The sequence below is a fragment of the Rhodofomes roseus genome, assembly GCF_022264815.1.
Source record: "Rhodofomes roseus strain CIRM-BRFM 1785 chromosome Unknown C8Q71scaffold_35, whole genome shotgun sequence".
NCBI classification, from domain to species: domain Eukaryota; kingdom Fungi; phylum Basidiomycota; class Agaricomycetes; order Polyporales; family Fomitopsidaceae; genus Rhodofomes; species Rhodofomes roseus.
In genome coordinates, this window is record NW_025952991.1 from 248,627 (window position 1) to 272,357 (window position 23,731).

At 56.6% G+C, this 23,731-nt stretch overlaps 9 protein-coding genes across 9 annotated transcripts; 3 read left to right on the forward strand and 6 right to left on the reverse strand.

Moving 5' to 3' along the window:
- Nucleotides 1–94: 94 nt before the first annotated feature.
- C8Q71DRAFT_393264 (uncharacterized protein) lies at nt 95–1,556 on the reverse strand. Its single transcript, XM_047918276.1, has 5 exons — nt 1,326–1,556; nt 1,166–1,274; nt 540–796; nt 199–481; nt 95–122 (listed from the first exon to the last, which is right to left on the reverse strand). Exons 1-4 carry the CDS (start codon nt 1,441–1,443, stop codon nt 318–320), a joined length of 648 nt encoding a protein of 215 aa, XP_047773255.1. The 5' UTR covers nt 1,444–1,556; the 3' UTR covers nt 95–122; nt 199–317.
- Nucleotides 1,557–5,515: 3,959 nt separating this feature from the next.
- Nucleotides 5,516–6,790, reverse strand: C8Q71DRAFT_862985 (uncharacterized protein; the record flags this gene model as incomplete). The annotated part of the gene is made up of 5 exons (XM_047928103.1): nt 5,516–5,814; nt 5,873–5,942; nt 5,993–6,109; nt 6,170–6,364; nt 6,428–6,790. The coding sequence occupies 5 exons, from the start codon at nt 6,788–6,790 to the stop codon at nt 5,516–5,518; spliced, it is 1,044 nt and encodes a 347-aa protein (XP_047773256.1).
- A 127-nt stretch (nt 6,791–6,917) lies between these two features.
- On the reverse strand, nt 6,918–7,720 carry C8Q71DRAFT_393431 (uncharacterized protein). The gene is made up of 2 exons (XM_047918277.1): nt 7,309–7,720; nt 6,918–7,239 (listed from the first exon to the last, which is right to left on the reverse strand). The coding sequence occupies exons 1-2, from the start codon at nt 7,610–7,612 to the stop codon at nt 7,046–7,048; spliced, it is 498 nt and encodes a 165-aa protein (XP_047773257.1). The 5' UTR covers nt 7,613–7,720; the 3' UTR covers nt 6,918–7,045.
- Nucleotides 7,714–8,940, reverse strand: C8Q71DRAFT_393435 (uncharacterized protein). The gene is made up of 4 exons (XM_047918278.1): nt 8,281–8,940; nt 7,939–8,219; nt 7,777–7,880; nt 7,714–7,725 (listed from the first exon to the last, which is right to left on the reverse strand). Coding segments are annotated over exons 1-3 (720 nt in total). The 5' UTR covers nt 8,719–8,940; the 3' UTR covers nt 7,714–7,725; nt 7,777–7,879.
- Nucleotides 8,941–9,452: 512 nt separating this feature from the next.
- C8Q71DRAFT_789031 (DNA polymerase epsilon subunit 1) lies at nt 9,453–11,297 on the forward strand. Its single transcript, XM_047925244.1, has 4 exons — nt 9,453–9,767; nt 10,027–10,152; nt 10,200–10,919; nt 10,973–11,297. Exons 1-4 carry the CDS (start codon nt 9,489–9,491, stop codon nt 11,210–11,212), a joined length of 1,365 nt encoding a protein of 454 aa, XP_047773259.1. The 5' UTR covers nt 9,453–9,488; the 3' UTR covers nt 11,213–11,297.
- Nucleotides 11,258–12,717, forward strand: C8Q71DRAFT_789036 (uncharacterized protein). Its single transcript, XM_047925245.1, has 4 exons — nt 11,258–11,571; nt 11,644–11,825; nt 11,888–11,907; nt 11,968–12,717. The coding sequence occupies exons 2-4, from the start codon at nt 11,667–11,669 to the stop codon at nt 12,347–12,349; spliced, it is 561 nt and encodes a 186-aa protein (XP_047773260.1). The 5' UTR covers nt 11,258–11,571; nt 11,644–11,666; the 3' UTR covers nt 12,350–12,717.
- A 1,065-nt stretch (nt 12,718–13,782) lies between these two features.
- C8Q71DRAFT_862987 (uncharacterized protein) lies at nt 13,783–14,237 on the reverse strand (the record flags this gene model as incomplete). The annotated part of the gene is made up of 4 exons (XM_047928104.1): nt 13,783–13,823; nt 13,877–13,916; nt 13,971–13,976; nt 14,025–14,237. 4 exons carry the CDS (start codon nt 14,235–14,237, stop codon nt 13,783–13,785), a joined length of 300 nt encoding a protein of 99 aa, XP_047773261.1.
- A 3,346-nt stretch (nt 14,238–17,583) lies between these two features.
- Nucleotides 17,584–18,157, forward strand: C8Q71DRAFT_789068 (uncharacterized protein). The gene is made up of 3 exons (XM_047925246.1): nt 17,584–17,709; nt 17,772–17,977; nt 18,026–18,157. Exons 1-2 carry the CDS (start codon nt 17,615–17,617, stop codon nt 17,923–17,925), a joined length of 249 nt encoding a protein of 82 aa, XP_047773262.1. The 5' UTR covers nt 17,584–17,614; the 3' UTR covers nt 17,926–17,977; nt 18,026–18,157.
- A 3,078-nt stretch (nt 18,158–21,235) lies between these two features.
- On the reverse strand, nt 21,236–22,750 carry C8Q71DRAFT_393736 (uncharacterized protein). Its single transcript, XM_047918280.1, has 3 exons — nt 22,375–22,750; nt 22,033–22,312; nt 21,236–21,982 (listed from the first exon to the last, which is right to left on the reverse strand). Exons 1-3 carry the CDS (start codon nt 22,526–22,528, stop codon nt 21,616–21,618), a joined length of 801 nt encoding a protein of 266 aa, XP_047773263.1. The 5' UTR covers nt 22,529–22,750; the 3' UTR covers nt 21,236–21,615.
- Between the last annotated feature and the right edge of the window lie 981 nt (nt 22,751–23,731).

The window sequence follows — 23,731 nt, forward strand, 5'->3', positions numbered from 1 at the left end:
CGTTCGGCTCACCGGAACAGATGCGCGATCCAACCTCCCGTCTCAGACTCGCAACTGTACGGTGTTAAGAAAGGAATGCCGGGAAGTTTTCAATTTCGACCCCAAAGTCCAAATGGTAAGCGCTACAGCAAGGGGGCAGGTAAGATAAATAGCGAGCATAGGCGTGCAGAGCGTGACGGTACGTCGGCGGATATGTACAGTAGCTACTACGTACGGAGCGACACGTCCTACAATACAGATCAGCGGTGTCCGTAGCGGGCGAGAGGGCGCTATGCTCCTAGGCGGAGCATGGCAGGACGGAAACGCAGAGGGCACGCTCATGCGTTGCCGTACGAGTGCGACCCGTCGGCGTACGGGTAGGGCGCCTTCGTCTGCATCAGGCCCTGGTTGATGTCCGTCGTCGTGAGCTTGTACGGGCCCTGCCAGAGGTCGCTCTCGTCCTCCAGCTGCTCGACGTACCGCCGAATCACGACCACGATATCTGCAGCGGTGTCAGCGACCCCTGTTCCCGCAGAACGCGCTCTGGCAGTGGGACTCACAGAGGTGGACGAGTATCAGGACAGAGAGGACCACGGTGATGATGATCTTGCCCGCCTTGCTGACGTGCGTGTCGCACTGGTCGATCGAGAGGTTGTTGTTCGCGTTCGACACGACGCAGTCCGTGGTGATGTTCTTCTCCGTGTAGAGCGTCCAGAGGAAGAGCCCCGAGGAGACGAGCGACGCGATGAAGAGGATGATGGACATGGCCGAATACGACTTGACGAATCGCCGGTTGCGCGTGATGGAACCGATGAACCTGCGATGCGTCAGCGGCGTGAAAGACGGACACGAGAAAGAGGATCCGGGATCAAATGCGGTGGCCGAGTCCCGGTACAATTGACACGTCTGTACCATGGACGGCGAGACTGAACCTTACAGAAGCAGACATGGGCAAGCTACATAAGCACCTGCCATGCTCAGCCAGTCGAAGTCCGCCGCGTTCGGGACTATCCCATGTCTCATCCGACGAACTCGGCCTACGTGAGGTTCACAAACGCGGCGTCCAAGCTGCCGAGCCGAAGCATGGTGGTGACGGAGTGCAACATGCCCATGCAAGTAGTTGATTCAAGCCAGACAGCATTTGGCATCGCGCAAACCAACCGCAATGACTGAATAAGAGACTCACCCGAAGAATGACGTCAGAGTCATGAGAGTGAATATCGACGCAACGACGATGAGGATGATCTCGGACCGCTTGGGGACATTGGCGTACCCGTCCGCCTTCGTCAAGACCACTGGGATGCCATCAGTACGTGCTTCGTACAAGAAGAACAACGAGCACTCACAATGCACGGCGTACCAGGTGACGGCAGAGACGAAGCCCGAGAGGAGGAAGGAGAGCACGGAGAAGAGAAAGACACCCGCGCGGACGGGGATGCAGAAGCAGAAGTGTCGCGAATGCATGGCGCTGTTAGTACGATGAATGTGCGTTGAAGTTCGTCACTTGGCGGCTCGTCGAACAAAAGTGAACTCGGGCGGCGGGCGATAACCTGAAATGAAGAAACGCGCCCCGAGGAAAGGTGCGGACGAGGAGAGAAAGGAGAAGGGAGAGGGCAAGGAGGCCATGAGTGCGTATATACGACATGGCCCAGCGCCCATGATCATGGCGGTGTTCCAAGCGGTGCGCCACATCACTCGACAGGCGGCGCGGGGTCCCCGGAAAGCGCCCATCTACATGCGAGTTCCGTCTCCCAATTGGGCAACACACCGCCTTCCTCCTTCCTCGGTGCGCCGTACGCTGCTGCGCGCGACTGCGCCTCCCACTTCCCCGGATACACCGACAAACGAGCTCGCGCAGCACGTCTAGTTCGACGTCCGAATCGCACACGCCGCGCAGTGCCTCCGAGTCGTCGACCAGCAAAGCACGCCAGGCCTCCCAAAAAGATCCCTGAATCCCACCTCGGGAAGACATCAGCATCGTTCCCCCGCTCAACCGTGCGCGCCCGGCTCGCCATGTCAACCGACTCGGGCTGACAACTACACCCGACCACGTATCTCTGCATGAGCCCCCTTGGCTTTGCAACCTAGGCAACTCAACGGAGGCCGTGCCGGACAGACCTAAGCAGCACGTATACTCTGACGGCGAGTACTTGGAGGCGGTGCCGAGTCAACTTCGCTTCGGAGGGCGCGCGCGCAGTTTCTCACTCTCTGGGTCAGCGGCAGTCTGACTAATGGCGGTACTGTTGCATCGCTTTGCGCGGCGGGAATGTTCAAGCCCCTGTCGAGGGACTCGGACGCTATGACGGCGATGCGCGTAGTGCGACAGTGTGTCTCGGCGGGCTCGTCTCAACAGCGCACCTCATTATGACTGTCCGGCGTGCCTTGTCTAGCAACTAGCCACAGCACGCCCTTCCAAACGAGACAACGATGCGGATGTCTCACCCGCGCGCACCACAAATCGAAACAGGCGGGTGACGATCGATAACGGCAGCTCATCTGGGGGGATACAGAGGGCTACAGTGAGTTCCACGCTCTTCTCAGTAGATCCGCTGCATACCGGCTTTCTAATAAAATGTCACAGGTTAGATGGAGAAATGTAGGCCGCACTACATACCACTGTACCGCGTACTAAACGCAGTAGCAATGGCCGCACACAAGCATCCTCCGTTACGCGACCCTCTAAGCTAGACTCTAGAACACCAGAGACAAGCGGACCGCCTCCGACACATGCAAACTTTTGCAACAACCATAATCCTCGTGTTTTCGTGTTATGTACATTGTATACCGGACGCGATGCGGGCGCCCCCGAGCCCGACCGCGCGCTGTGACTCGGCGGTCAACTTTATTGATCTAGGACAGCACAGATCTTCAAGAGGACGTCATACTATAGCCGCCACTTGACACCATGTAGGGTATCACATTCTTCACAAAGTCGCAGCAATACAGCAACGTGCCCAACTACACAGCACAGGTTCGTTCTTATGTTCAAATTGTCTGCGCAAAAGCATATCAGGAATGCAGCTCCAAGACGAGATTGCACAGGTGATATACTACGGATCGCTCAAGGATCCAACTCGCCGGCCGGCCGTGGCAGCCCCGGACGGATGCTCCAGATGGGAGTTGACGAGCCTTACTGAGAGGTGCACTCCGAGTCGACAGCTTCTGAATCATTCTCCTCGTCATCCATGTCGCTCGGGCTGCTACTTTCGGCCTCAGTTGGCTCATCTTCGAATCCATGGGGGTTCTTCCGGAGGATATCGACGTCACTGATCTGCATGGACAGGGTTCGCATGCGCCTATCGCCGGCTGAGACAGCACGAGAAAATCGACGTCGGCGGAAGGCCTTCTGTCACGCAGCCGGCGAAGATTTGCACGTCTGCATTTTGGCAGAGGTGGTTTCTTCTTCCGAGCGTTCTTCGTGCGAGTGATTGCATCCAGCTGGTCGTACGTGGTCGTAAGCTGCGCCGATAATATGATCTCAGCGGGTAGCTGAATCGCACACCGCATTGGCCAATGTTGGCCTACCGTACGGACCACCGACGAACGCCATCCCGGCGTTGTAGCCCTGCTCAATCTCAGCTGCCGTCAGGTTTGCACTCTCGGCAAGCAGCGTTCTGCGTTCGTTCTTTGCTTCTTTATCCGTGTCGCTGCAGTCGCTGACCTCCTCGCTCATCCAGTCGGAATTTAGAAGTGGAGTGGGGTCCCGCTTGTACTTCTTGATGTATGCGAGGACAGCGGCGGTGCGCACGTTTTACAGCTGGGGTGTGTATTCTTGTTCAGTACATGCCATAGGTGCCAAGTACTGACGCCGAAGGAGCCAACTTACCTGCTTCTGACGTCGATCGCGGCGCTTGTTGAGAATTCGATGCCGTAGGTGCCGCGCTCCTTTATGGCTGTCTTTCTGCTGCTGATAAGTAGGCCCTCCGCCAAGCACGGAACTTGTCCTTGGCCCACTCAAGGAGATCGCCTTTTGTGAAATTGGCGTCCGCGAAGCTGACGGTCCATGTGGCCGGGTTCTGTCCAAAATGTCAAGCGGTGGACACGGCGCGACGTGCCAGTGTGAAGGTCGGACGACCCACCCTCTCATCAGTCCAGACTACATGAACAGCACGGTCGAGAACGGCGCTGTTCTCAATGGAGGTGACATCGCGTTCGAAGGCGAGACATACGATGTGTACATCTCCATGCGGTGTCTGCTTTAGGGCCTCGCTATCATGGTTGTCCCCGACGACGCTCGCAGGGCCATTGATTGGGAAGGGATTAGGCTGTAGCCCGGGAATGTTCTGCGGCGCAGTGACAACGAATTTCTGATTTTCCCTTACTCAGACAAGCTCTGAACAATCGCATATAGCACGCACGATATATCGAAGTTCGTTCCGAACGACTCTCCGTTCCGAGGTGAGCAATTCTTTGTACTTCACAACGCTCAGAATTTGTTGCTCATGTTCGCCTTACATGCGCCGCTTTCGGACCGACTTGATTGCCTCGCCCCCTTCACCCTCGTCATCTCCGTCACAATCATGGTCCACACCATCCCGCTCGCTCGCTCAACCTGCTCAGCCGCCACCCCCCCCCCCCCCCCAACACGCCACAACTCCGCAATCTCAGCTCTGAGCTATGCGAGTTGCCCGCATATCGCGACGTTTGGCTGTGCAACAAGCGGTTGTGGGACAAGAGGGCCTCTCTGTAGTATCACGAATTCCTGAAGAGGGGGAACGGGTAGCTTTAGGCTGCCTCGCTGTCAGTCGGCAACGAAATGCTGAGATTGCTGTAGAGCGGGCAGGCGGGGCGACCAGGCTGCCACATCGTAGCACGATCACGTGGGGGAACGGTCGTAAACGCGGTCGCGTTCGCGCCGCCCATACAGCCTGCTCCTTCGCCCATCCCAACCGCTCTGTCCATGCCCACTTTGAATGCGACCTCCCCGATCGACAATTTCCCTGTGTCTACACCATTAAAACCTGGCTATACCTGTCACGGGGTACGCTGTGCTCGAAATATACACGTCCCGAACGCGGAGAGTGTAGACTGAGAAGAAGTACATACATACTGTGTGCACTTCAATATCGTTTCCACCAAGTATGACGCATATATGCGCGGGTCGTAAACGTCCTACTTGAGCTTGTGCCACTCACAAACCGACTCGGATATGTATATGTTGTTTTCGTCCTCGACCACCAAGGTAGTCCTACCGACGACAACAAAGCGCACACAGCGCAACCACTAACATTGACACCAACCCGGCGACAAACAACAAATCGTCCTACAGACTACAGCGAGCGACAGTCTATGTTGTACGACAAGTGTCCCAAAAATAACCAGCGGAATCAGAGGTAGCCCGGAGGAGTCCAATCATAACGTAACAGAAAAACTACGACAGCGAACCCAAATGAACAAGACGACAACATGTACGTCACGGAAAGCCCGAACTACATAAAAGAGTGCGTCTGAAAACGAACGACAGCGAACGGCCATGACGATTATCCAGGTTCCGGATCCCCACCACGGGGATTTTTTTCTACCCTCGTTCCTCACCTCACAGAATGTCGATGTCGGCTGTCAAGTCGACGACCAAGTCAAGGAGCGCATCATCAGCGCGCTTCCGCTGTACGGCAAGAGCGCTTGCACGAACGCATCCGTCACCGGAGGTGTTGGCGACCCAGCCCGCGGAGCAGCTGCTGACGGCGCAACGTCCGGCAACGCACGAGACGCGGCTCACACCAGGGAGGGACGAGCAGTCGACGCCGCTAGCACTCGCTAGGCCCACGCCAGGTGCAGAGACGGAGCCGCTCCTCGAAATGGAGAGGAATGGACTGGGCACAGTGCATCCACCGCCTGCCGGAACATCGAACGTCAGCAAGGCAGCTCTGACACGAAGGAGACATTTCCTTACAGCTCTCAAGTGTCGTGTTGACATTGAGGCACTCGTACGCGCGGGACGAGCCACCGTAGACACCGCAGACCTATCGATTGATGAGCACCCTCCAGACGTGTGACGTATCCTTGTGCTTACAGTCTCATCTCGTCCGCACGTTGCCTGCGCATCCGCGAGCGTCCGCACGACGCCAGTGGACACCCGAGCGTGGTTTGCGAGAATATCACGCTTCCAGGGGGTAGATGAGCCACAGCCCTAATAAGCGGTGAGCATCCTACGTTGTATCTGGATAGACGCGATTGTAACTGTGCCTACCTTCGGGTACGAACCGCAGACGCCATTGCACTCCTTCCACGGCGCGGGGCAAACACACTGGTCGCCTTCCTTGACATACGGCGGCTCGCAGTTCCATCCGCAAGAGATGCTGTCGCCGCAAGAAGGAGCGGCCTTCGCATGGGGCGGGTAGGTACAGTGGGTGCAGTGGGTATCATCAACTGGGCCGATGTTGAGCTATGTACATCAACGATATCAATCAGGTCAACTGCCACACGTCAATGTCAGTTGCGCACTCACCGCGGCTTCGAGAAGCGCGTTCAAGTCTCCGAGACCCAAGAGCGGCACGAGTGCATCGAGACCAAGTCCGACGTCGACCTCGAGGGGCAGGAGCGAGATGCAGATACAGATGTCGATGTTGAGGAAGATGCCGAGGATGTCCGCAGTAAGGTCGATGTCAATATCAATGGCTGCGAGCTGAAGCGAGGAGCTAGTGAGGTGCCCGCAAGTGTCCTCGGACGAACGCAAGACGTGGTGCTGCTTGAGAGCGCGGGCAGCTGGAAGGGGTTTCGGCGGCGTCAGCGCGTGGAGGGAGTTGCGCGGGCGCGCGAGGGCTGTGATACCCATGCTAAGGAAGAGCAAGAGGGCTGAGAGGACGCGCATCTTGACGTGACTACACCGAACTGCAGGATCCCGTAAGAGTAAAGACTGGCGGTGTCGAGGACGCGACACAGGCGAGATGGAGGAAGGGAGGAAAGAGGGATAGGATGTGCGACGCGCCCCTGCGTTTTATATGCTGAGAAATTTCGGCCACAGACAGATCGGAAGCCGTCAACGGCCCTTCATCGCTCAGTTTGTGCCGAGGTGGGGCGCCTCTGCGCGAGCACATCTTCCGTATCAAGCAGGGGTCCTTCCATATCAGGGGAACCTCGACCGCGTCACGTCACGGAGACCACCGAGTGTCAGGCAGTGACATCTAGTGACGCGCGATGGCATCCGTCTATGACATGCCGCGTCGAAGAAGCAACACGAGTCAAATAGAGCCCCGGAGACTTTGACCGCCCTGGCGTCTCCAGCCCGTCTCGCCCGCACCGGCCAGTCGGCACTACCTACTGCTTTGGTTCGGCCGCACATCCTAATCAGCCACCCACACATGGCTCAGCGATGCGGTGCACACTGACGAGAATAAAAGGATGAGCACTTCACTCCCAAGACTCGACTGACCGAGTGCCCTGACCCGGCGAACCAGCCGGCCGGAGTATGCGCCACTGATACTCGTCGGTGATTGCTCAGGGCACATCTCCGTCCTTGACAACTTGAAGTGCACTCGGCGCTTCTACGACGGAGTCTCTTGAGCGGCACGGGCTCTGTATAAAATATTCTCGGGATCCTGGACGCCGCAGAAAACCCGCTCATTGAGGGCGAGACGCCATAGCCCGAAGTCTGGGGACCGCAGAGACAATGACTCTCGCTCGGATGCGCCATAAGCCTTAGAGTAACCTGACGCAGCCTGAGAGACGACTCACCATCCAATACTGTGGCTGAACCGGTAGTGAGAACGCGTTTTCACTACTATCCCCAGCCATCATGCGTGAAATCTGCGGATTCAGAGTTATAGAGTATTCACTCTAAACCGTAGGAACACACACAGATATCCTCTAGGGTTCTAGAGTCCGATAACGTGCTCTCGGCAGCCTTGATAGCGAGAGACCCATTTGCCCGCTAACGCGTTGAGCTACGTACTGTACCACATCTGGTTCAACCACAGTATCAACGACAGCTAATTCTATATTGCTAGACCGACCCCTCACCAGAAGAATGTCCACAGCCAGAGGGCGCGAAGGGCGTCAGACCTTTGCCCGGCATTGTATTTGGGTGCCCCACATGCTCTGCCAGTCGACATCAGCCGCAAACGTCGGTCTGGCTCGCTCTCGATGCTACCAATTCCGGTCGAAGTTTGATGAAAACGCGGATGTGATATCGAGTCCGACGCGCTCCGCCTGTCCACGCTCTTCTCGAAGGGGCATAGCAAAACGAAATTCGCTGGATTTGAGATAGAGGACCTGGGTAGACGATTGTTGGCGCGAAGGGTCTACGACGGAGTTTCAGAACATATTATGGCATCACGGGAATTGAAAGTGAATGCTCATCACGTCGTCCCTAGCCTTCTCCAGCATCTCTATCGCCGTAATCGCACCTCGAGGTCGACGCGTGTGCGGACGGCGCGCCTGAAAATGATAAATTGTATTGAGCATCGGTTTGCAGAACACCGACGACCTCGGACTTGTCCTCAGTCGTGTCTGGGCATCCATAGTATGGGTGGCATGAGGACATGGATGCTGAGGTGCATTCAATCCACATAGTACTGGGAATCGTTGTGTAATTTCCGGCATTTCAGTCTGAGTTGGTGACGGAGGACACTTACCCGCCGACTGTACGTACGTCGTACATAGACGTCTTTGAATTTCACTGACGGGCCTATGCCCACATCTGCCACGTAAGTAGTGAAGATGGCCGAGTGTCTCGAGACAGACACCGAACGCGTGACAATCTTGCGTGGTTCTAGCTTGCAGGAAATCGCGGACGAGCATTTCTAGTTACCTAGCACAGAGCTAAAGGTGCGGACACCGACAGTCGGTGTGGACGTGGCTTGGCCGTGGCTGGTCCGATTCAGAGCGCTCCTCCTTGCACAGTGTACATCCCGATTTAGCAGGTGTTGTAGAACGCGCGTCTGTCTAACAGTGCATCCCGAAAAACGTCACCTTCAGAAGGTCGATGCTTGGGGATTCATGCGGACTGGAGGAGAGGACAAACAAGCGTGACAACTGTAGACTGCTGGCCGTACTCCGGCAGGAGGTCACCACTCAATCTGTCTGATATCCTGGCGCCGTTGGGAGCACTTTTGTAGCAGCAATTACACTACATCTTGCAGATTTCGACCTGTAGGTTTTGCAAGCGACGAAATCACTTGCTTCCATACAGAGCTCGTAGTTCTGGATAAGGAGCCTCGCCATACTCGCGCATTTGATGAAGCTTGGGTTTTTAAATAGAATGTTTTGACACCGTTTCTACGCACTCTGCCAAACATGACAGCTTCTCGCAGAAAACTACTGGTGGAAACGGATGCAACACGGTACTTGGAGTCAGAGAGGGAGGAACGGAGCAAAACGAGTTGAAGTCGCGTCCTCCCGGGACCCGGACCTCCGTCAAGACGGCCTCATCACATGATATGTAACTGTCAAGGTCACACAGCGTGACCTACGTTATGTTTCGCGTCTGTGACAGCAGAACGCGTCTGTAGCCGCGCGGCGCGTCGTCTGTCTTGCTTCCACAATCCCACTTGACTTTCTTTTCAACTGTCATGGCTCGCGATTCCTTTGGCGGCGCGCGTGGACGAGGGAGAGGTTCACGCTTTGGCACCCGTGGCAGCTCACACTATCGAGGCGGACGTGGTCGAGGAAGAGGAAGGGGCCGAGGAGGCGCACCAGCGGACGCCCAGCCCCAGCGCGAAGAAGATGGTACTCAGCTCGCGGAACGGTTTGAACAAGTGGAGTTGAACGACGAGGTTGACGAGAAGCTCGGGTTCGCGCGGGTTTTGGAGGGTTCAAGGAGAGAAGGATGGTTGATCAACATGCACCCCGTAAGTAGTCCGAGTGAAGTCTTGCATCGATGTTCCACGCCGCCCTACTCTTTTCTTTGCTGGCTGGATCCCTTCACTGTCACTCAGGGCGAAGCCCTACGTAGACAATTGAACGACATACCCCTTCCTTGCTTCCGCTCCCCTTACAGCTTCTCTGAGTACGACCGTGGGGGTAGTGCAAGCGTCAGGGTGATGATGCAATTCAGCCCATGTCCTGTCTTGTTATCCCTGTCTTTCAATTAACTGACAGCTCGTATAGACACTTGTCAAGGATGCAGACTGGCCGTCGGGAAAGGCGGCCGTAGACTTCTACTTCATTCAAGACGACGGAGGAATGTTCAAGTGCACCCTTCAATACGAACCATACTTTTATATTGCCTGCAAGGTATGTCGCATAGCTCTCATTGTTCCCAATCTGACATATCTCTGCAGAGCGGCATGGAGACGGTCATTGAAGAGTGGTTGATGAAGAAGTACGAGGCCTTCGTATATCGCATCACTCGCGAGCGGAAAGAGGACTTGAGCCTGCCGAACCATCTCATGGGTCACCGCCGCCTGTACCTTCAGCTCCATTTCCGGAACGTCTCCGACCTTCTCGCTGTAAGGCGAGACCTGATGCCGCTCGCGCTGGCCAACAGCGCGAAACTCGATGCCGTCGACGCTTACGCGGAGGTGGTGAACTCCACGGCGAACGCGACGACCTCGATCGAGATTGAGGGGGAGTGGGACGCCGACGCAGGCCCGTCTCGGGGTGGCCGTACAGGGCGTGACAAGGACCCGCGGGAGGGTATTATCGACATTCGCGAGTTCGACGTGCCGTACTACTTGCGTGTGGCGATGGACAACGAGATGCGCGTTGGTCTGTGGTACGCGGTGACGTTCACGGCGGGGCAGCCGGCCTTCACGCAGCTTGTGGAGCGTGTCAAGCGTGCGGACCCCGTCGTCATGGCGTTCGATATCGAGACGACGAAGGCGCCGCTCAAGTTCCCTGACCAACAAATCGACCAGGTCATGATGATCTCGTACATGATCGATGGCCAGGGCTTTCTCATCACGAATCGCGAGATCGTGAGCGAAGACATCGAGGACTTCGAGTATACGCCGAAGGAGGGGTATGAAGGGCCGTTTACGATATTCAACGAGGCAGACGAGGTAGAGTCCTTTCATGCGCTCAGTACGCTACTTCGACTTGACGAACATTGCAGGCTGCAACCATCCAGAGGTTCTTCTCGCATGTGCAAGACGTGAAGCCGACGGTGATGGCGACGTTCAACGGAGACTTCTTCGACTTTCCGTTCCTCTATGCGCGTGCGAAGGTGCATGGCATCGACATGTTCCTCGAGACGGGCTTTGGAAAGGATTCGGAGGATGAGTTCAAGAGTCGTTGCTGCGTCCACATGGATTGCTTCCGCTGGGTGACACGTGATGGTGAGTGGTTCGGATGAGAAGGGGTGCGGCGTGCGAGTGCGGCGTGGGGGCGGGGCGGGGATCGTCGCAGGAGAATGACGGCTGCTTACGACGCGGGGCGGGGATTGGCTGGGGAAAGGGTAAAAACGCGAAAAGCGCCCCAAGTCCGGCTCAAATTTGGTTTTTTTTCGGCCATAGATTCCCCTCCCCGTAGGGAGCTCGGAGATTATCGGGTTCCGGTGCATTTCGTGTATCGCGCAAACGGGGCGAGGTATGTACACGGCAGCAGCAAAGAAATAGGGCCCCTCTGCGCGGCACAGAAGGAAGGTCCAAGGCTCTCCTCACGCAGCATGGACGTGGACACGTGCGCCACCCTGCAGAGCGTCGCGTCGTAGATAGGTCAGTGCGTGTGCGTAGACGCGGTCAATGGATACACTTACCCCTCCGCACCTTGGCCGACTGCCCCGTCAGCGAACAGCGCGGACCGCACGAATGCACGACTCGCCACCATGCGCGCGGAAGCGCATCGCAACCTACGTGGACGGCCGACTTGGGACATCGTTGGGGCTCGAGTATCCGTCTAGGTGCTGCGCTCGCGGGACGTCGGTACGTCGGTACATTGCAGTGTACGCCAATGACCGCGCCGCTAGCCTCGCCCGGCGGAGATCGATCTACGTCAGCGGCCACCCGTGCGTCACAAGGACAATACTCACCAGGTTCGACATAACCGGGTCTAATCATAACACCCATTCATAGTCAATGCAGGCGGACTAGGAGATTGCGCGCGACGTACCTTCCATCCAAGACTCGAGCTCGCGGTACCAGCAGAAGTACCCTCCGGAGGGCAGCGCTTGCCCAACTCGTCGATCCGTTCGCCTGTTGTGTGTGTCCAGCCGTGTATGTGTGATGTGTGGAGGCTGCTTGATAGTTATAGGCACATCATCCAGTCCTGCGTCGGCTCCTCACGGTACACGCCCTTGGTCGTTCGATGTTCCGCGCAAAGGACGGACGATCAGCGGGATGAACGCGAGACAACCGCAAACCCACTTACCGATCCTTGCAATCTGCTCGCCAGGTGGCATCGACATCTCTACACAACGCTTGCCGTGCTCAAACTCGACATCGTGGTGAATGAACCTTGGAGCCACCGAGCCCCTCGTGGCGCAGGACTGTAACCCTCAAGCGTCGGCCGACGCGAGCCTGCAGCCGTTGTGCCGGTGACATCTGCCCAGGTGGACTTCATCAGTCTTCGTCCCACATGCGGACCTGGCTGTCTACGTACCTTCGCCAACACCCCGCTCGCCGGAAGACGATACATACATACATTGTCATACACGACCATCTGGGGTCGGGCATGGCCGCAATGAACAAGCCATGTGGCAATTTGACAGGCCGGGGGAGACCGTGTGTCCATCGCCTGCGGTCGACGGCGCGCTGTTGCTGCAGTGAGCACACTGGCCGCTGTCCGCGACGTACCTCACCGCGTGGCGGTGGGCTTGCTCGCCGGACGGCGATCCATATATACATTACCGGTCCGTCTGCAAGTCTTGCGGGCCGACATGGCTTTGGTCCAGCTCGCCGGACGTCGATACATACATACATTATCATTCGCGGTTGAGGCTTGAACCCAGCGCGATGCGACGTTCGCTGTCAACTGACGTGAGTCAACCTGAATGACCACATGTACATATGAACGAAGATGAGTCACTAACCTTCGCGCAACGTGTGCGCCTCGAATACAACCGATGGCGCGTAGGCTGTCGGCGACTCGGAGCCTCTTGTTTGCATAGGTCGGGCTAGACCAATGTGCGTCCGTGTGGATACACAGGCTGGCCGAGTGCTCTGTCCGCGATCGGACTTGTGAACAAAAGAACGTGGAGACACAGTACAGTTAAATGAATGACCTACCTAGTATGTTTCGTCTAGATGAAAGGAACGAAGGACTTGTTGCCCTTCGTCCGGTCAACTCTGCTTCGAACTGTGCATCATCACTACCGTGACGGCCACCGCTACTTGCCACTGACGAACAACATCCGTATGTGCCCCATCGTGTACTCCACGCCGCCACGCTCACACCGTGACCATGCTGCCACAGTCGTAGGGTCGCGCGGCTTGACACGCCGACCTGGATGATCGCGCGGGCTCGCATGGTGCCTCGTTGACACACAGATACCCAACCTACCATGTGTAGCGTTCATTGGCCGAGCCCCCGCGACTCCCGCAACCAGCAGCAAGTGTACGAGTTATGAGAAGTGATATATATATTGCACCAAGGACCGAGGTTAGACTCGAATGCACTTAGACGGGGACGCTCAGCACACGCAGACGCAAGGGAACGATGCATGATACTCACAACATGACTAGGCCCGTTACCAGTCTACTCAGCTGCCCGGCCCCTGCAAGGTCCCAAGGTACTGGCACTCCTGACTCGCCACGCCGACGTCTCGCCTCTATCTTTCTATATAAGGTCAGCCATCACCTCGTCGACGGTTCTCACACTGTAGCTGACGTACTGGCCCACAGAGAATACGCCCGGCGGAACCAATCTATCCATTCCGGGAATGCAAGACTTCTATGAAGCCATCGCCAGTGACGTCGCGCAGCAAAGTCATGCATCCGTGGATAGGCGGGGGATAGCGCGATGTGATTCTGCAATCGACGTTCATCAGCTTACGGGCTGGGAGCGTCTTGAACCCTCGTACCTTGTATACCAGCATGCAATCGAGCCACGCCGGTCAGGCCCTGTTCAACTCAGAAGTCAGTAACCAGAAGCGATCACGCAACTGACGAACACACCTCTGCCTAGTAATTGAAGCGACCTCGTCCTGAATGTACTCAATCGGAACGTACTTCAGTTCTTCGTCCATGAGGAGCACCTTCTGGATCGGCACGCGCTTGTACTTGGGGGCGGGCGAGCCGCGGAGGAGGAGCGATGGGGATCTCGGACTCGACCTCGTGCTCCGGCACAGCATCCTTTGTCTCGACGTCGGCGACAGAAGCCTTGTCAGGCCTCCGGATGCGGAGCTCCGCCTCGAAGGCGGCAGAGGTGACGGTGCCACACATTTCGCATGGGGCGCTGGCCGGGGAGAGGGCGGGAGGAGCAGTATGTATTATGTTGTATACATCCGGACTCCGACCCGCGCAAGGCCGGTCTGCTCGGCGGGTGAGCTGTGCGACTTACAGTATCACCTCAGGCAAGTGTTTATCCCTGCGTCGACAAGCATAAGCACTCGTCAGTTATGTAAGTGAGGCGGTACTATGCGCCAGAGGCGTACTACTCTTACCCTCGTGCTAGTCCCGCCGTGTTCTTCTCGACATCTAACGTCCACGTATTCTTTAACCTTGTGTTGCGCAAATTGTAGCAGGTGTACTGCAGTGTGTGCTGGCCGAGTCTGGATGTCAGCCGGCGCACCAACTGTCCGTGCGCAAGTATTAGCGGCGAACTTGATATCAGTGGCAATTGTTACTATATCGGGAAGGTGCTTACAGTCAGTGCATTCCGCACGCGCACCTTGACTTGTTCCTCAACGCGATGGGCTGGCGATGGGCTGTCAAAGTCAAACAAAAGGTCTGTGAGCGGAATACCTTCATATCTGGAATAACAAACTCACATTATCTGTGTCAGTTAACTTGTTTGGCGGTGGCTTGTGAGGATCAGTTGGGCTGACTCGGATGAAGTATGACTAGTACTAGTATATACCGGTGAGTGGCGTAGTAGGCGGTGTCAGCAGAGCGGACTCCGGCGGCGGAGGGGCATAGTGACATTCAAAAATCGTGAGTCAGACCATCCAGCCCCCCAGGATATATACCACTCCTGTTCGGCTCTTGTGCATGATCAACGCTGGCAGACTTCAAGTTGGAATCAGATTCAAGGCCTCCTCGGCTGGATCATGCTCATACTGTGCTCTTCGCCTCATGATAGTGCCACAGATGTGTGGCGTGCATCTCCTCGGCTACATACTAGTAGTGTTGATTTCCGAATGAGTTATCAATGAACTGAACCTTACTACTAGTGGCGTTGAGGTTCGGAACCGATTAGACCCAAAGACATAGTAACTCTGATCTTCCAACCCAATATGGTCATCTTCCATGATCATTCTCAATTTGACAGCTTCGTCGGTGGATGGGCGGTCACACCGTGAGCTGATTACTCGCACAGAATCCTTAACTTGAAATCCCTTCACTTACGTTGCCCTCTTACAGGTCTTCCGTGACTATACTACACTTGATGAGCACCTTATTATTATGACTGTGAGTGTGTATAGCCCATGGATGTGTGACTTACATTGGCTACCTATCGTGATACATAGGACAAGTAAAGAGCATTGTGCATTGTGTGATGATTGATCTCCGTGGCAGAAGCAGAAGCTCTGAAGCTCGTGTCAAGCCGATCTCTCCGGACTGAGCGCTGTCAGGTGACGCGTGTACGATACACGTAGTTACTGTGGCTAAATGGAATTACCTCCTCCTGTCAGTTCTATTTTTGCATCCACGGCCCTCGGAATGCATGCCGTCACACATCATGTGCCACTATTGCTTCGCACAAGTACACTTGTAATGACTCGACACACTCAGTGTATTTGTCTGGTATGTATCTCCGTCACATTGTCATGTATATGGTTTCTGTACCGAGCACAGGTTATCATACCAATACACAGATAATGGGTCATGTCTCATGGCATGTACACTGCAAGATACGGACCCATCAATCAACACCGCACCTCAATACCATCATACGCCGCTGAGGCGAGACCATAGACACGCCGCTTGTTGACAATGACACCGCAATCTCGGAGGTGAGTACTGGTGAATGGAAGCTACACCTTCTCATGTATGACACCGCAGTCCATCTAAGTCAGATATCCAGGCCTGAGGCTCACCATGAGCCTCTCAGTACTATGGCATACTCAACAGTCGTTGAATCCACTCACTTGAGAGGTACAGTATGCCCGAATTGCATAAACATGTATTGTCGTGCTTCAGTCGTGTGACGAGAAAACACTGCTCGCGGCCTGGCTTCAAGGATGTATGCAATCGTGCACCCAAGGTGCCGGTACAAGACCGTGCATCTCGGAGAACAGTGGCGGTAAAACGACGCCGGTAGAATAATTCCCATTCGCTTCCACGGACAACCTGTAGGATCCCAGAAAGGAGATGGCGACTTGGCCACCATGACCGAAACAATTGGTGCGCCGAGGTATAAAGCGAGGGGCTTGGGGCGTAGCGAAGCATAGGTAAGCTTCACTCTTAAACAGTGCAGAAGCGGACGTACTGACGACCTCTAACGAACAGCCACTGGCCCGACTGCTACAACAACGACAGGTAAGCTTTGCGCTCTATCCTACCTTCAAGCCCACTGATCACGGGCGATCCACGGTATGCTCTTGTACTGGCTGTTTCATAGAGGGGAGGTATTGTGTGTGGTAATAGCTGCGTCGGCGGTCGTTAACTGCGGGAGGACGAAAAGAGGCCGCGGTCAAGTCGGGGGCGGAGACACTCACCGCGTTGTTGTGCAGGCAGGTACATAGCAATCAGTAGAACAGATATCGACATACCTTGGCAGGCTGCAGCAGCGGTCACATTAATAGTCCGTGTACTTCGCATTTGTGACCTCATCATCGACAACAAAACCCGGTGGACAGCTCCATTTGTCCACTGGATCATTGAAGCAAGATGACGCGAGTCCGCTTGGGCGTACGGTGCACATCGCCAGCCTTGTGGCTACCTAGGTGCCGGGGTAGGTGGAGGAGCCTCACATCCACTGAGAGCCGGAAAGTATAAGGGGATGCACATACACTATGTTGAACGTTACTCCATTGCAACGGAAACCAGACGCAGCCGGCACTATAGAGGTAGACTGTAACAAGCGCAAGTCGGACATCAGCACGTAGGTCGGATGTCCAGAGCACCGGTGGGGACGTATGGTACATTACCGCAGCATCAAGATGAGCCCAATGAGCTTTGTTCTGCTATCTCTGTGTCGAGAGAGACTGTGTGCTTGTGCGGATCCGACTAATGTTGGGAGGGCGTCGCTGTATCTGAGTCTGCGTGCTGTGGCAATGAGCGAAAATTGACGACTCGGAGCTGTTACCAGACTACTTCAAGTTAGACCTCCTCCGCTGTGCAGCCACCACCACGGAGTGTATGAGTTGACGGTCTCGAGTGATGTCCATCCTCTGTGTGCGTAAAGTCGATGGTCGTGCATGCCAGAGATACTGTGACATAGACATCGTCGGACTGGCAGACCCGCTCAGAAGCCAGTCCGCATGCAAACGCGCATGGTCGTGTGTCGGCGGGCAAGGACGGAGAGCTGGAGGCGGAGGCGGACACTACCAAGTCCATGCTACGGTCACCGTGACTCAGCGCCACAGCTAGTCGCGAGTCCGAGTCGGAGGAGCGACGCGCTGCGCAGGTTTGATCTCAGCCGTCATCAAGTCGCCATGGCTGCTCTCTCGTTCCTTTCACTCTTCTCGATCGTCTTGCTCACTCTGACCCTGTGTATGCGCCCTCAGAGAACTCAGGTTTCTCTGTCAATGTAAGTTCTTGTGTTCATTCTCTAGTAATCGTAATCGTCCTTCTAACGGCCCACGGCTGTAGTCGACCACTCGCCGCCGCCAAAACCTGGCGGATGCGCTACTCGCCACGACTCAACTTTCGCCCACGCCCCGCACGCAATGCTTGCTCCCAAACACCCGTGCTGCCAAGGCGTGAAATGCGCTCTGCGCTCTGCGCACCCTCAAGCATGTCGTAGCTCAAGTTGCTAGTGTGACTCCCAACTCAGGCTCCGGGCCTAACGATTCCCAGTACGGGTCTAGTTCACGCGCTCGGCTCATCGTCTGTCAGCTCGACAGATTCTGTCGACAAAGCTGCAATCGGATGGTTCCGGCAGTATGCGCATAGAGGAAGTCGTTGACCAGGAACCGTAGCACCGGTGAGTGGCCACATCTATGATCCATACCTCTTCCCATACGTGTCCCGCATCTTATGCATATGTCATTGAAGTACGCTACGTACGGGAAGCTGAGTATCGCATTGATACGTTTGATCCGGAATTTGGGCTCTCCAGCTGCAAATTCCGTTTTCTTCGCTGCACGGTACTACAGGGGCCCAAACAGGACTGTTCGGCTGCCTGCAGCGCGAAGTATGTGCTGCATGCTCAGTTCGTTTGCGTGCACACACGTAGTACGCACGTCGATTGCGCCGGACGTCTGGTAGTGGCTCGTAATATGTGTTCGTGTGCGGCCGACAGGCCTACCACCATCTGCCGCGTCGTCGACGTCGACACTATGATTTGTTGCCGCGGGCGCTGCCTGGATGCGGCCACGTACCTGTGTGATTGCATTCCTGACAGTCGTGTCAGGCAGAGTGTCAACGCCCGATTCAAAGGTCTCAATCTTGTCGGTGCCAGTGCTCGCTTCATGCTCGTCCCAGATGCTTGCAAGATTTGCGAGCGAGCGAAAAGAGCAAGGTGGCTGTCTCCTTGACTTTTGTCTCGGAATCATCCTGCATTCGGTGTGTGAATTGTTATCATTTCCACATCGAAGGGCCGCGTGCGATTAACGGCGAGCCTGTCGTGTATGGACGCGCACTCCGTGATGACTGGTTAGTGGACGTCGCAAACGCGCGGATCTCGAGATATACTGCCATCTATGACGTGCTCTTCTGCATCAGCCAGCTCGTATTGGGCATTCCGAAATAATCAGCGCGCACACCTCTTCGCGTTTCGCAGCTGCAATAGCAGGGGACACAGAGCTGCCATGGCCGTCCTGTCAGCCTCAACGAGATCGTACGACGGCCGACGGACCTGGACTTTGACGGGAGGCTGGCGATTGCCTGCTGTCGACAGGTTCCGAGGTTGCGGCCCCAAGCCAGGGCATTCGCTTGGGCGATGGTGTCTGCGCCGCCAGCCTCCTGTCACTTGGTGATTCTACAGCCCAAGCATCCGGAACGCGAGACCGTGTAATGTATTGCATATAACGGCGGAACACACCGAGTCAGCGATCGGCGAGCAGCTGATGGTTGCTGCCCTGTCGGGCTCGCATGACGAGTACTCAACATCACACTGGCATAGTGAGGGGCTATGTTTGCTCCGAGGGTGCAAGTGTTCCGAGACATGTTGCAAATGGGCAGTATGGATTCGTGAGGATGTGTCCGGCGGCTACGACGCGACGTTCCTGTGCGCCTCGGCGGCGCATTTCGACTTTCACTCGCCCGGCTCATGCACGTCCACATAGCTGAGCATCCTTCGAATGATCAGCCAGGGCCTCATCCCTCTGAGCTGAATCGTGGGCTTATAACGAAGATGTGGCGTGTAATCGTCGAGTCTGGGGCGATGACGCACTTTCTGACATGCAGAATAGCTCATCAAGCTGTCTGAGTGCGAGCTCTTCAGCGTGACATTCCAGACATGAGACGAGAGCACTGACATACATCTGTCGCCAACGCACAAAGTTAGGATCACATGAATCAAGTATCCCGAGCGAAGGCAGCGGAAATGAATGTCTCGCCATGGTCTGCACACACATCGAACACGATGTATAGGTGAGTGTTGCATCACTGGGGAGCACGGGAAGGTCTACCGTCTCTGATCACAGTGGATGATACACTGCGATTCGCGACTCACAATCGCGCGATTCGTGGGAGTACTGCTCATTGAACGACCTGGCCGTTCCATGGCAGTTTACCGTGTTCGAACCATAACGAGCGCAAGGTGTCCGCTGTTTCCGCTATAAATGCTTACGTTTCATTCCCGTTCAGCAGGCTCATCTATCTGGACTATTGGTCGAGAGAGTAGATCCGCAGTCGATTGTGTATTGAGGGTGAAGGGGCATTCGCCGGACGGGGTCAGGTCTGCTGAGAAACCAATGTATCGAGAGCGACGAGTGGTAAGTGATACAAAGACCAATCTCTCTGTTTGCTAACGAGAATGTCGCATGCCGTGCATAGCAAGTGGTGCCGCGCACATACATATCCTCGCTCCGGATCGCCACAATCCGATGACATGCACTGAGCTGCACGTAGCCTCTACGAGGTAGCACACGAACATTGGCATGCGCGGCCTCCGATTGTTCAAGCACCGTCGCAGAGTCAGGTATGTTCGATTGCTCTGTTTCTCATGTTCATGATGTACCAACTACGGAGGAAACGAACAGTGGCCCTGGTTGATGCACGACAGTAAGCTACGGATGTACATCGTGATGCAGGAAGCCCAGCGCGGGACGCGGCGGATCGTGACGAGTTGTGGGCGATGTACGAGGATGAAAGAACAATAATCAGTGGAACAGAAGGAAGAGAGACACAGAGAATGAAGCAGGAGACGTACTACTGTTCTATGCAGACCAAGTCACTCACCTCTACTGTCCGTAGACTTGCTCGTAAGCCTCGTCCGTCGCTCCTCTATAAGCTGCGCGCCCTTCATCATGGTCGCCATAAGGTTCAATGGCTTCGGCGTGTCGAATACAATGTCGTCAAGAATCTCCGCAATCAGTGCGAAGCCCTGTTCATGGTGAACAGAGGTTCTTCGATACGGCCCGTGCATCCTTCGACGGCGCTCTTATGGAATCAAGCCACGGTGAGCTTGGGTAGTCAGTCCGCGACTCCCGGATCCGCAAGGGCTGTGTTCGCAGTAGCGCGTATCACATCCACTTCAGTCATCCGTAGGCAGCCTATCGGGGAAGATTGACAGTGAGTCGTTACTAGTGTCATCTCTGCAAAGCCCCGAACCGTTCGACTACAGTCACGGTTCCCTCTCGGCGAAGGCTACGTCGCTCTCGCCTGCTCCGTTGTCATCGACCCGACGGGCGACGGTACGACTCACAGCTTGCACATGCATCCAGGCGACTACTCGTCTCCTGGAACTTGCTCAATAGGACCACCAGACGTTAGTACTAGTGCAGGTGCGTACTCTGGCACGATGCATAGTTCATTGCTGACATGAAATCCCCCGAGGGCCTGCGCCGTCCGCAAACCAAGCCGTCTGGACGGGGGTGCCTAGGATACTTGGGAATGACGGTGGTGTCGCGCGACGGTGCGTTTCACGCAGCCCGTCTCTGCGCGCGGATGGAGACGTCGCGCTGTGGCAGCGTGCTTTGTTTCTCGACAATCATGTTCAGTATAGTACATGGGATCAATAGATTTATTCGCCGCGACACTATGTACATGTTCCGTGTGACTACATGGCTGGCACTCGAGGCAGCCACCAGCCGCGCAGGAAGTAGCGCAGAGGCAGCAGCAATACACGCGCTGCGCGTCCAACCCTCCGTCACGTCTGAATCTCCGCCCGCACATTTGCGCTTCAGACGGATTGTGCGGACACGAGCGCATACGTGCCGTTCTGACAATAGGGGGGTCCTTCACCACCGCCGTTTGAAGGCTCGCGGCGCTGCCCGTCCGCCGAAACACAGCGCGCGGACGTCGAGACAGAGCACTCGCCGTCGCAACGTCAGCTGCTCTCCACAGGCGGACTCGAACGCGGGCACAGCTCTACGGACGGCGAGGGCGCGGCGCATGTCCGGTGCGCGTTAGCAGGGAATTCTCGGGTGCGGAGGCATACCTCTCGCTCTCGCGTGCACGGCGTCCTCGGAGGCGAGTATGTTCCTCCATTGCATGGACCGCTGGTGAGCACGCAGCAAGTGAGACGATGTCCGCATCCGCTGATACGATGCCTCCCAATCGCATCGGTACATGGCACGACACGCCGCATTCGCCTGTCTGGCTGACCGGTCGCGAGGAGAGCCCGGTTGGAAGGGAAGGGAAGGGACGGGACAGACTGCACGTACGTGCACCGCCGTTGACCTTGCGCTTGCTCGCTGCACCGTGAGTATACAGCCAGGAGGGGGAGCTCGCACTGGCGACTCACCACTGCGACACCGAAGCAGCCGCCAGCACAGAGACCGCGCTCGAGCGTCCACGAGCTGCGCCCGAGCAGCGCGCACGCACGCACCTAAGCAGAGCCGTGCATCCCGCAGTGCCCGCGCCTCTAGTTGCGTCCGTGCCAGTGGCACCAGCAGTGCTGCGAACGCGCGCCACATTCGCTTCCGCACAACGGACATCATCTCGCTCGTCGCCCGAATGGTGGACGGCGACTTGGGTTGCTGATGAATGCCCCGGGTCCCGCTGGCGAGGTATAAAGGCAGAGGCTGCGGAGGGCGGCGGGGCATCGGTGAGTTGCACTTCCACCCGCGACCGATAGTTTGCTTACCAGACCGTGTATTGACAGAGTGCGACGGCGAGTCACCAGAGCGGGTGTCGAGAGACCGACGTACGTGGGCTTTTTCGGCCTCTGCGAGCTTGCTGATGACGGGTGCATTGTGGGCGCAGCGTCCCACCCGCTGCAACACGCGCATCATGCCCATCTTGATCGGGCGATGGGCGAAGGGTGCTCGACGTCGCCGGTGGGGACGCGGCTGCGATGTCAACGGAAGGGCTCGTCAACGTTTTGCGTGGGTTGCTCGAAGAGAGGTGCTGTAAGGACAGGCAAAGACTGCGTTTACGTGCCGTGCTCTGCGCGATGAGGAGTCGCGAGCGGGTGGCCGCAGAGGTGGAGGTCGTCGGTAAGACGCATTGCGCGGTGTCTGTAGAGTCGAGGGGAACGAGTGTCGCGCAGGCCGTGCAGCGGGCCGTGCGCGTGCCGCTGACGGATGGTGCGGTCATGTTCGCTTGCTTCCTGTACTGCCCCGCCCTGACCTGGATGTGGCGTCACTTCCCGCGTGTCTACATTCGGCGCATGCTTGCTTCGTTAGTTAGGCGGAGTTGTAGCATGCCCAGGAGACATCTCTGGCAACGAAGACATGTCTGGGTGACTTGTGATGAACGGAACAACAGCCATGAAACAGCATGGAACTCACCGAATGCTAACGAGCCCTCGCTGGCGCGGCAGGATGATTACTCTGCTTGCACCATGGCCACGGCGCGGCGACAGTGTGCAGCGCATTTGCGTGGCGCGTCTCGATGTGCTCCGTGTCTGCTCGTCGACGTGACAGCTGCCGAGAGCTGATGGAGCGAGTTGCGTGACGGAGAATGGTGTTGAACGTACACGGTGGTGAGCCAGCAATGCGCGGGGATGCGAAGCGATCGTTGCTGAGGGCACAGTACGCTCTATGCACAAACCGCGTTCGAGCAGCTTGCGAGCCGTCACTAGGGACCTCTGCTGGTCGGCTCTGCTGTCTTGGGCGACTGCGGCGAATGCGTCGGGGGGAGTGAATCGCCGGGAAGGCTCGAATGCGCGCGATAGCTACGGAAGAAGAGAGCCCGCATCTCCGTGCCGGATATGCGAAACGGGGCATTGGGGGTGTCTCCAGAGTCGCCCAGGCCGTGCGCGTCGACTGGTGCAGGTCGTGCGCGCGGGAGGACGGTGGTGAGCGAGCAGGGCGGGAGACGGCGGGAGGAGAGCGACGCTGCAGGGGGAGGACGCGCGTCGTGGAGCGAGGACAGACGGTGCTGGCGAGAGGACGGAGAGAGCGTCGAACAGCAGCCCGGTTGACAGGGCACCGCGACGGCGTCACGTCACGGAAACCGCCGAGTGTCAGGCAGTGACGTGCCCGACGCGCGATGGCATC

What these genes read in the sequence shown, in the direction of transcription:
- C8Q71DRAFT_393264 (XM_047918276.1), bottom strand. Translation starts at nt 1,443, where the DNA reads ATGCATTCGCGACACTTCTGCTTCTGCATCCCCGTCCGCGCGGGTGTC. An exon ending in ACTCTGACGTCATTCTTCGG is followed by an intron (nt 797 to 1,165) that starts GTGAGTCTCTTA and finishes GACGCATCGCAG; the next exon opens with GTTCATCGGTTCCATCACGC. An exon ending in CCTGATACTCGTCCACCTCT is followed by an intron (nt 482 to 539) that starts GTGAGTCCCACT and finishes ACACCGCTGCAG; the next exon opens with ATATCGTGGTCGTGATTCGG.
- C8Q71DRAFT_393431 (XM_047918277.1), bottom strand. Translation starts at nt 7,612, where the DNA reads ATGGCGCATCCGAGCGAGAGTCATTGTCTCTGCGGTCCCCAGACTTCG. An exon ending in GTGCTCATCCTTTTATTCTC is followed by an intron (nt 7,240 to 7,308) that starts GTCAGTGTGCAC and finishes GAACCAAAGCAG; the next exon opens with TAGGTAGTGCCGACTGGCCG.
- C8Q71DRAFT_393435 (XM_047918278.1), bottom strand. Translation starts at nt 8,718, where the DNA reads ATGCTCGTCCGCGATTTCCTGCAAGCTAGAACCACGCAAGATTGTCAC. An exon ending in TGGAGAAGGCTAGGGACGAC is followed by an intron (nt 8,220 to 8,280) that starts GTGATGAGCATT and finishes ACTCCGTCGTAG; the next exon opens with ACCCTTCGCGCCAACAATCG.
- C8Q71DRAFT_789031 (XM_047925244.1), top strand. Translation starts at nt 9,489, where the DNA reads ATGGCTCGCGATTCCTTTGGCGGCGCGCGTGGACGAGGGAGAGGTTCA. An exon ending in ACTTTTATATTGCCTGCAAG is followed by an intron (nt 10,153 to 10,199) that starts GTATGTCGCATA and finishes ATATCTCTGCAG; the next exon opens with AGCGGCATGGAGACGGTCAT. An exon ending in TATTCAACGAGGCAGACGAG is followed by an intron (nt 10,920 to 10,972) that starts GTAGAGTCCTTT and finishes CGAACATTGCAG; the next exon opens with GCTGCAACCATCCAGAGGTT.
- C8Q71DRAFT_789068 (XM_047925246.1), top strand. Translation starts at nt 17,615, where the DNA reads ATGGCTGCTCTCTCGTTCCTTTCACTCTTCTCGATCGTCTTGCTCACT. An exon ending in ACTCAGGTTTCTCTGTCAAT is followed by an intron (nt 17,710 to 17,771) that starts GTAAGTTCTTGT and finishes CCACGGCTGTAG; the next exon opens with TCGACCACTCGCCGCCGCCA.
- C8Q71DRAFT_789036 (XM_047925245.1), top strand. Translation starts at nt 11,667, where the DNA reads ATGCACGACTCGCCACCATGCGCGCGGAAGCGCATCGCAACCTACGTG. An exon ending in CCAATGACCGCGCCGCTAGC is followed by an intron (nt 11,826 to 11,887) that starts CTCGCCCGGCGG and finishes GACAATACTCAC; the next exon opens with CAGGTTCGACATAACCGGGT. An exon ending in CAGGTTCGACATAACCGGGT is followed by an intron (nt 11,908 to 11,967) that starts CTAATCATAACA and finishes CGCGCGACGTAC; the next exon opens with CTTCCATCCAAGACTCGAGC.
- C8Q71DRAFT_393736 (XM_047918280.1), bottom strand. Translation starts at nt 22,528, where the DNA reads ATGGGCATGATGCGCGTGTTGCAGCGGGTGGGACGCTGCGCCCACAAT. An exon ending in CTCTGTCAATACACGGTCTG is followed by an intron (nt 22,313 to 22,374) that starts GTAAGCAAACTA and finishes CGCCCTCCGCAG; the next exon opens with CCTCTGCCTTTATACCTCGC. An exon ending in GCTGCTTCGGTGTCGCAGTG is followed by an intron (nt 21,983 to 22,032) that starts GTGAGTCGCCAG and finishes CTCACGGTGCAG; the next exon opens with CGAGCAAGCGCAAGGTCAAC.